At 38.3% G+C, this 10,338-nt stretch overlaps 1 protein-coding gene across 1 annotated transcript in view; it reads right to left on the bottom strand.

Moving 5' to 3' along the window:
* Window positions 1–10,338, bottom strand: part of LONP2 (lon peptidase 2, peroxisomal) — a 116,411-nt gene that overhangs the window by 47,505 nt on the left and 58,568 nt on the right. Inside the window, exons 9-10 of the mRNA XM_027867581.1 lie at window positions 6,781–6,931; window positions 3,561–3,687 (exon numbers count right to left, since the gene is read on the bottom strand). Coding sequence (XP_027723382.1) covers window positions 3,561–3,687; window positions 6,781–6,931 — 278 coding nt within the window. The remainder of the gene's footprint in view (window positions 1–3,560; window positions 3,688–6,780; window positions 6,932–10,338) is intronic.

The following is a 10,338-nucleotide window of genomic DNA, read 5'->3' as shown; positions in this document are numbered from 1 at the left end:
ACACACACACACACACACACACACACACACACACACACACACACACAAAAGAGATAGGAAGAAGGGATGAGTAATGACAAATATGAAAGAATGGCATGAGGCCACAAGAACAGTTAAGAGGAAGGCTAAAGTTCAGAATATCCTGAAGTTCCTAAAGAAAATGCTAAGGAAAACAAAAAACTTTGAAACCTAGATCTGAAATAAGAACAGAAAGGATGGGTCCACTGCCCAACTGGAAAGGATAGTTTATTATTAACAGATAACAGAAAGAAAGTAGAACTATTAAATTCCTATTTTACTACCATCTTCTTCACCCAGGAGAATGATTCACAAACTAGAATGATTATACTAAACATCACTGAAGGATAAGGAGATAGCAGAATGATAAATTTAGATCTTGAAGGGACCCCATTTTACAGAAGAACAAACTGAGACACAGAATAGAGCTGGTGACTTGCCCAGTTCACAAAGTTGGTGAGGTAGTCTTGGAGTCAAGACTTCCCAACTCCAAGTTGTGTTCTCTCCTCCCTCCTCTTCCTAGCTATCTCTGCTACCATTCATTTCTAAATAATCAATGTTGTATGGATCTCCTAGGGAAGGATCATACAAAGATGTGGACAAAAATCAAAGGGAATGAGAAGGTATAGATTTTTTTATTTTTTAATATTTACTGGTGGAGGAAATTGTTGTTGTTTGTCCTTTATTCTTGAGGAGGACCATGACATCAGGAAGGTGATGCCATGACTTGCAAGTGAACTGGATTTAAGTGAGGGAGGGCTATGCAAAGTCACCAGCCTCATAACTGTGAAAAGATGACAAATCCATCTAAAATAATCTGGAGGAAGGTGACACACACACACATGTTGCTTCCTACTCAATATTTTTATCTATGACCTTGATGAAAACACAGAATGGATGATAATCTACTTATAAATGACACACATTTGTGAAAGACAGCTAGCATGTCAGAGGACTGAACCTTTGATTTCATCGATACTGGAAACTCCAAGATAAGGAAACTCCCTCTACTGTGGCAGATCATCACCTCAGAGTTGGAACTTAACCCAGGTCTGCCTGTCTCTGAAATGACCTCTCTTATACAGGTTGAAAAAGGTTAAATATGTAAGTCCAAGATGGGGGTAAGGGCAGGGAATAAGAAAGGGAGAAGAAGCCAGCTTCACAGCAGTTCATATAAAAAAGATCTTGGGGTTTTAAATCGACTACTAGCTCAATATTAACTAAACAGTAGGATGTAGCTGCTTAACACCCACACACATGTACACACACACACATAAATCAAACATTAGGGTGAATTTATACAAATAAAGCATTTGAAACAAGGGAAGTAATAGTCTGATTGTACTCCGCTCTGGTTAGACCACATCTAAAATATCATGTTCACTTATGAGTACCACACTTTAAAACAAAGAATGACAGACCTGAGCTTGTTTGGGTGACTAAAAAGAAACAATGAAATCTTTATAAACCATGCTATATGAAGGATGCTAAAAGAGCAGGTGATATATCCTGGGCAAGAAAAGACTTGGTGCTATGACAGCTGTCTTAATATCTGAAGGGCCATCACATAGAAGATAGGTAGACATCATTATTTAAGAAGGCAGAACTAGAAGGAAACAGATTTTGACTCCACAAAAAGAAAAACTTTCTAAAAATTATAGCTACCCAAAAAAGAAATGCTTTGTGTTTACACACCCCCACATCCCCACTCACACCCACCTCACATCTCCTCTTCCCCCAAAAAAGCCCCAAACTAAGTTTCTGTCATGGGAAGTTCTTAAGCAAGGGCTGGATGACCACTTCCCAGACATATTAAAGGGAGTTCCAATATTAAGTGGAGGTTGACCTAAATGATCTATGAAGTTCCTTCCAACCCCAAGACTCCAGTATGCCCAAAATTCAGAAAACTCAAATCCTACCCTGTATCAGTCGATAAGCATTTAATAAGCGCAAGGGATTCATTGTGCTAAGTGTCTGGGATACAAAGGAAGGCAAAAAACCCAAAAAACCAAAATGAACAAGCCCTGCCCTCAAGGAGCTTACATTTTAAAGGGGGAGACAACATGAAAATAACCAGGTACATTCCACATCAGGTAATCTAGTCAACATCTCAAATGTGTCCAAGGTACCACATGTCCACATTCTGGGTTTTCTTTTTTTATGGAGGCAAGGGAGTGGGAGGGGGAAAAAGTTGAAAACTACTGAGAGAAATTTCTAAAGCACACAATACTGAATGATCTATGATTCTGAAATGGTACCCACATCAAAGGTACTTACTTAACTTTCCGCCAAGGCAGTAATTAAGAAATGCTTTACAAACAGTGATTATGCTTCCTAGCAAGTTAGGGACATATTCTCATCTATCATCACCCTCATTTTAGAGACAGGGAAGCTGAAAGAGAGTGGTTATATGACTTGCTGAAAGAACTAAAGCATTACTGGTATTCTCCAACACCACAGCACTGTTGGAAGACTTTCATATGAAATATCTAGTTTCTTAGGGATGGCAAGATTCACAAAGCATTTTCACAAAACAGGGAATGAAAAAAGAGAACTCCTAGCTCGGGCTCACTCTTACTGCTTCTTAGATGAGCCCAAACATATACTCTTTACACGAACTAGAAAATATTTCCATTAACAGGTTTGCTTTAGATGAAAAGATGGTCTGACTGGCCAAACTATTTGGAAAGCAAAAGATTCCAAATGTAGAAGAAACTTTTCACATAATTTGAGACAGCAATTACTGGAAAAAAAAAGCCTGCAAAAGGAGTGCCTGGCAGTCTGACACAGCTTGCTGGGTGATGCAATGGATCTGAAACAGCAAGCCAGGCAAGCTATAAGAGGCTACTGTCGATAGAAACCCTCTTTGGAGAGTTACATTTTCCATCCAAACAGGCAATCCATAAATCAGACTAAGGAATTAACTTCTCAGACAATTTAAGTACTGTTTGCCACAGACCTAAGCACCCGGCAACAAACTTTAAAAAATACCTCCTCCCCTGGTCTAAAACAAATTTATAAGAGCAATACTCTTGTGAGGGTTTTTTCTCTCTTTCTCTATTTCCCCCCCCCCCCACTGCCCTTTAAAGTCTATCAGACAAGTGATGATGATAAGTGATCAAAATCTGACGCCTTAAGGTATTTTCACATTTCTAAACAGAATCCTCTAGCTTTCAAGAGACTAGGGAGGCAAATCAACTTCCTCATTAGAAGCTCCAAAGAATGATCCACATTGAATGACTGTGCTTTGGAAAGTATGGAACATAGTGATGGTCTTATTCAAGAATTAATGGTTCAAAGTTACATTCTGCATGGCTGATTTTTGTGGTTTGATTCCCTCCACTGCAACTGTAGAATAAATGAAACCTCATCATAAACTCTTAGCTGTGGAAAGATTCCCAAAATATTCTTCCAATAAATCTTTGCCTTACACTAAACCCCAAACAAAACAAACAGCTGATGAAACAGCACTCTGGTTGTTACTCTGAAACTGAGTAATGGACTCAAAAGTACAAATGAATATTGGTGCAAATTACGTTTACCTGGTGATGATGTCAAGAGTGGTAACTTGAGGAATCTGAATCTGCTGAGGTGTCAACCCATGCTGTTCCAGTTGCTTAGGGATCAGGTGCCTGTGGGCAATTTCTATCTTCTCTTCCTGTGTATACCCTGCAAAAGGAACGAACCTGTTTGGTACCTGTACACACACAGCACATATATACAGTGTCATGTTCGTCATGCATTCCATAGGTCTGCACAATTCAACTGGTTCTAAATTTGGAAGAAGCTATTTCTTTCTCTCTTTTTGAAAGTAAAAAAAAAAAGTATGCTTCAATCTGTATTCAGACACCATCAGCTGTCTGTGGATGGAGAGCATTTTTCATCATAAGACCTTCAGAGTTGTCTTGGATCACTGTACTGCTAAGAACAGCTAAGTCATTCACAGCTGATCATCTTACAATATTGCTCTTACTTGGTCCACAGTACATTTCACTTTGATCAGCTCATGTAAGTCTTTCCTGGTTTTTCTGAGAGCATCCTGCTCATCATTTCTTACAGCATAATAGTATTCCATCACAATCACATAGCACAATTTGTTCAGCCATTCCTCAATGGATGGGTACCCTCCCAATTTCCAATTCCCTGCCACCTGAAAAGAGCTGCTATAAATATTTCTGTACATAAGGGTCCTTCGGAAGAAGTTATTTCATAGGATCAAACCAACAGAATATTTAGAACTAGAATGGATCTTAGAGACCATCTAGTACAACGTCCTCATTTTATAAATGAAGAACCGACACCAAAAGGTTAAATGATTTTGCCAAAGCCTAGCAGGTTGTAAGCTGCAGAAACAGGATATAAGCTGAGGTACCTTGACTCCAAGCCTAGTGCTCTGTCTACATACTATGCTGGAGGGCTTTCAAAATGTTAACATTTATTTACCTTGAGAGTAATGAAATTTAAGTCTCTGAACCACATGTTGCTGGAATTTCCAACTTTTCCACATTTACCAGCATTTACCAAATGCTGCATATCTGCTATCTGGGTGACAAATCCCTCAAAGAAGAAAATCCCCAGGAGCAAGTAGGGGAAAATTTTCTCTTCTTCTTATATATTATTTCTCCTATCATTTATATTAGAATGCTTAATATCACTTATTGCTTATTTGACAAAACTCCATAAAAATAAAACTGAACTCCAAATATATACTGGGTCTCAAGTCAAGGAGGTAAGGGTATACATGGGTTGTAGATAGGACTTTGATTCCTATGGATCACTTCAAACTCAGTTCCAAAGACAAAGATAGAGAACCCCATCTGTAGCATTTTTTACAATAAGCTATCAGATGTTTAATCTCCTTTGGAATGACTTACTGTTTAGTTCTTAAAATGTCAGCTGTACCCACCATTGTGTTCTATTTATATTCTCCCTCAGTCTCTAAGGTAAATCCCTCTCACCCACACGTTTGGCTTGATGCTCTAGGACTGAACGATTAAGAGTTGTACAACAATAAAATGGGCTGTTCTCCATTACTGAAGTGTTCAACCAGAGTCTGGCTGACCCCTTGTTAGGAATCTCTGCATGGAGAAAGATTGTGACCTCTAGGATTCTGAGTCTAAGGCTAAAAAATGACAACAACAACAAAAAACCCACTATTTTCCCAAACTCCAACCAGACAAATGTAAACTGTAGCCAAAAGAAAAAAACAAAACAAAAACCCCCCACCAGACTAGGAAAACCTCACCTAATACTTCAAATGTTCTTGGAACTAATAAACACAAGACAGAATTCAGGGAAAGTCTTCTCCAATGAGCTTTTACTATTCTATAGAATATATCCTCCAAAAATATAAAAATTATGTATAGCACTTGTGAATAGATTTACATTGCCCTTCAAAGCCTGTAGACACGATTCCCCTTGAACTGGAGAACTCCTTCATGATGTACAGCCTTCTTTTACAAACCAAGATTAAAAATATGAATTGACAGAGCATCTGTTGAACAGAAAGGGAAGTTACTGAAACAGCAGAAAAGCCAGAAAACAAGGTGCCAAAACCTGCCAAAAGAGAAAGCTGACATCATCTGTCCACCTCTTCAGCAGCTGTCCTGTGTATTTCACTTCACAACAGTATGTCTTATGGAGTCTCTCCCTTAATTTGGAGATCCCAGGCAATTTGGTCTCATTTACTTTATTTCTGTCTCTGTAAACACGTAGAGCTAACCTAGCCACCCATCGTTACCTCCATATGTTTTAATGAATATACGAGCCTACACGCCATAAGAGATGATCAGAAAAACCAATTGTGGTCCATCCTCTATCAAAATATAGATTTTATATCTCACAATCATTTTTGCTATGACAAATCTTAGGCAGTGAGGGGAGCAGGGAGTGTTGCTTCAAAGAGTAAATTTGCTTAGAGAATTTCATTCTCCACAGCTTAGTAATGGCTAAGAGGAAAAAAGTAACAGTCTACAAATACTTGAGGGGCCCAGATAGCAAAAAAAGTAGAGGCTCTACAATAAGTCTAAATACCAAACAGGTAATTAAGCTGCCCACTAGGAACACTCCTCCTTAAGAGGGAGAACTGGATTACAGGACACTCTTCCAGAGGAAAAGGTAGAAGACCCTTCACTTGATACTCCTGGTCAGCTAAACTGACAATCAGAAGATTTATTTTCAGAAACTCCAAGCACTGGTCCTAAAGGAATGAACTCATCCTCTTTCACCTCTAATATCTACATTTTTAGAAACTGGATAAAAGAGAAATATTAAGTTGTCATAACATTTTTTTTTTTTTGGGTGAGGCAATTGGGGTTAAGTGACTTGCCCAAGGTCACACAGCTAGTACGTGTCAAGTGTTTGGTCTGAGGCCGGATTTGAACTCAGGTCCTCCTGACTTCAGGGCTGATGCTCTATCCACTGCGCCACCTAGCTGCCCCATAACATTTTAATCTTGTAAGTTTTAACTTATGAAACTGATATATACCCAAGTGGTTCTTGAGTTGAGTCTCAAGGTATATGCTTATAGAAAAGTAGCCAACTGATCTGCCATGGCTTTTGCAACACAGGAAAAGAAAAATTTTTCCTCAGTTAAAAATCCACTTACGATCAAACTTGAAACCAAACTCAAAACTCCTGAATGCTTTGATAAATCAACTTCCTTAATCAACTCCCAAGCAGAATGATCCTTTAAAAGGAGTATGTGCAAAAAGTCATGAAGTATAGAGAGACCTGATGGTCTCATTCATGCATCAGGGTTACCTGGCACCTGGATGATCTCCATTCTGTCCAACAAAGCAGGTGGAATAGTAGCTGTAGTGTTTGCAGTAGCTATAAAAAGGACCTGGGAGAGGTCAAAGGCCACATTTAGGTAATGATCTGTGAAGTTATGGTTCTGTTCTGGATCCAAGACCTTGAAGAGAACAAACAACATTATCTCTTGATAAGATGCATCTGATTCAAACCACAAACATAAATATCACCCAGAGTAAGACCACCACCTACATCTTTGCTTACCTTCTAAGTAACAAGGTTAGTTTTTGGAACACAGAAACTGAAGTCAGGCCTCAGGCTTCAATCTAAAGTCTACTAATGAATCACCATGTGACTATGAAGTCATTAATCCTGCTGGACCTGTTTTTACACTTCATAAAACGAAGCTAACACCTCTTATGCTAAATGGTACATGAAGGTAGGTGGATCTGTAAAGTATTCAGAAATACTTGGACAGAAGGTATGAAATATAATTATAAACATTCTTGTGCCACACTGTGGTGGAGTGAGGGAGAAAATAAAAGATAACTCTAATTGAGAGTAAACTGGTAAATACATCCTAATGAATATACTAATGTAAAATAATAAAATGATAACTTACATTTATCTAGTATTTGAAATATATTATCCCATTTGATTCTCACAATGACTCTATGTGTTCAAAACTACAAGTATGATTATTATCATTTTACAGACAAGGAAACCGAGGCTTACAGAGGTTCCATGACCTGCTCAAGCCCCATACAGCTAACAAGTCCTCGAGGTGAGGTTTGAATTAAGGCTTCTTCTGACTCCAGATACAGTCATTTCTCCTTTACACCAATTGCCACTTTAAAAAAACAAGGTTTTAAACTCAAGATCAGGTGACTTTTCACGTGTGCTCCTAAAGGGTAAAATGTGACCTGAAAATGCCCTATTACGAAACATCAATAAAGAGTAACATCTACCATGTAGAGATTTAAAACGTTTGATTAATTACACTTTATTTATTTATTTAAAAGGAAAGCTGAGTCATTTTTCTTTCAGTTTCTGCTCAGAGTGAATATCACATGCAGTCTTGTTGGGACCTCATACTGGACTACAAAGAAGCCACAGATGTTAATAACTATAAAAGTCTTCTAGCTTTTCTACCTTCTCATGGCATGCAAGACACTTAGTGGACAAGGAAACGTATCTCTCAGTTTCGTTTTTAAAGACCTGATGGGAGTAAGCAGGCTGTGGCATGTTACCAATAAGCATCTGCATGTAAGAAGTTGTGTAAAGCTGAGACTTTCAATAGGTAGCCAAGACTCTGGATAGGTTCAATAACTGACTCCCTTATAATCATAGTCAAATCAAGGCAAACATTATTTATTGAGGGGTTACTATATGTCTAGGTACTGCACTAAACACTGGGCATAGGCAAAAAAAAAAGTCTTCAAAATGCTCACATTCTAATGAGGGAGACAAAAGTTAATAACAGGTACATTCAAGATATAGAGAGAATAGCAGGAAGATAATCTGAAAGGGGAAGGTATTAGAAGCTGGGGAGATTGAGAGAGACCTCCTGAAGTTGATGGCATTTGAACTAAATCGTGAAGGAAGTCTGCGAAAAAGAGGCAAAGGTGACTGAGCAGAGCATTCCAGGCATGGGAGATGGAGTACTGTGTTTGAAGAACTCCAAGGAAGTCAATTGAGATTAGCAGACATAAATTTGTAGTGATCCCCATCACTATAATTCTGTGATTTACTCCAGCTCTGATGTTCAGCAGTACATAAGGCAGTTGGTAGCGGTAATCCAGGGATGGGTCTTGACAAGGCATGATCAGTGACAGGACAAGGGGGCAGGGGAATTGAGGGTGGAAGACAATGTCAAGTTGAGCTGGTTCACCAACAGACTGAGATAGGGAAGGGAGAAGTATGTAGCCAAGGTAGATGGTCTGCAAAAGTACAGGGCAGGGTTGGGGTGGGGTGGGGAGTGGAGGCAGGAGTTCATAATGAGGATAGAGAATAAGGTTAGGGCTTGCAAGGCATAGGGAAAGATGAAATGATAGAATGTTATGATCAGATATGGGAATTTCAGAGTTGATTAACATGGTCAGAACCAAATACAACATAAGGAATACAACAAAATCAGAACCAAATACAACAAATATAAGAACAGTCAGATTAAACTGGTGACGTCAATAGACAGAGATCTAACAACTCAAGGACCCAAAGTACTAGTATGAAAGATCAGCAAATACCACTAATGTCTATCTAGGTATCAAAATATCTGTGCTTTAGGAAAGAAAAGGCAAAGAATAGAGAATAGCAATCTAATTTTACAAAGCCTAAATGAAAACAGAAGGAACTTTGCAAGGACAATCCAGATCTCTTGATTTAATCCTGCGTAAGTGGAATATAAGCAATTCAAAAGAACCATTTTTACTCTAGCAGACTTGCTGTTGGCAGGGATTTCCTCTAAAAAGATACCAGAGAAATGAACAAAACTGGAAATCTGCAGGTCATGTTATAGTTTTGATGTCCATCCCACCCCCGGGCTCATCCAGGCAAACACTAACTTTGGCAAATATGTAAATTAACTTGAAGCCAACTATTAGAGCTATGTTGGCAAAAGTATTAAGTACTGCTCCTCCAGCAGCTCATAGCCACTGTGAAATTAATGTTATTTCACATTAATACTGAAAAAGCTTCATCAAGATTGGCTTCAGTTAGGTGACCAAATACCACTTAGTTCTAAGTATTTCCAGATAATCACATGCAATCTGTGCCACTTAGGACCAACTGGACACTTCCATTACTGGTACCCTGGGGTATTCCCATTACTATGTGCTTATATGACAGAATTCTTGATGAGATGAACCACAGAAAACTATTTTACTGTTGCCTTTTCACAGTCAATTTTAACAATAACAATCACCTTTCTATCACACTTTAAAGTCTGCAAATCACTTAAAGTATTAATATTCTTATACAGACTAGTGACTAGTGACTAGTTTGTAATAGAACCAGGTTAGTAAGTAAGGTGGGTTTTGAACCCTGTTCTCCAGCCTCTAAAACTAAGAGCAATGCTTTCTCTATCATATCATGCAGCCTCTTGGCTAGAAGAGATACAATAGAGATAAAATTCAAAACAAATGAAAACCTCTAATAAAATGATTGTTTTTTTCTTATCTGGAAAACACTGTCTTACAGAGAAGGATTATACTGAATCAAAAACCTTTATAGACTAGATCCCCCAAAGAAATGCAAGGAAGGGCTATAGTTTGCCTGTTAAAGTTTTGCTTATTCAAATCACACACTGCCAGGGTTCATCCTCGTGACCCAACGCAGTTTGCTAAAAGGCAAAACCTTTTAAATTTATGATTTAAAACCAAACTGTCTTCTAACAATCCCATAAAAGTAGGTTCCAGATATAGGAAATATAATTTCAATCATTCTTCCTATGTAAAGCCCAGTTACTTTAGTGCTATCAAATATGCTGCCTCATTTTGTCCTTATTGCATCCTTTGTGGGGTAGGTAGGGTAGATATTATTAGACCCATTTTATTTCTGTAGAGATGT

Source organism: Vombatus ursinus, unplaced genomic scaffold (assembly GCF_900497805.2).
Source record: "Vombatus ursinus unplaced genomic scaffold, bare-nosed wombat genome assembly UNPS02014786.1, whole genome shotgun sequence".
Classification (NCBI taxonomy): Eukaryota; Metazoa; Chordata; class Mammalia; order Diprotodontia; family Vombatidae; genus Vombatus; species Vombatus ursinus.
Note: the sequence above shows the minus strand (reverse complement) of the source record. Positions and strands in the feature narration are given on the sequence as shown.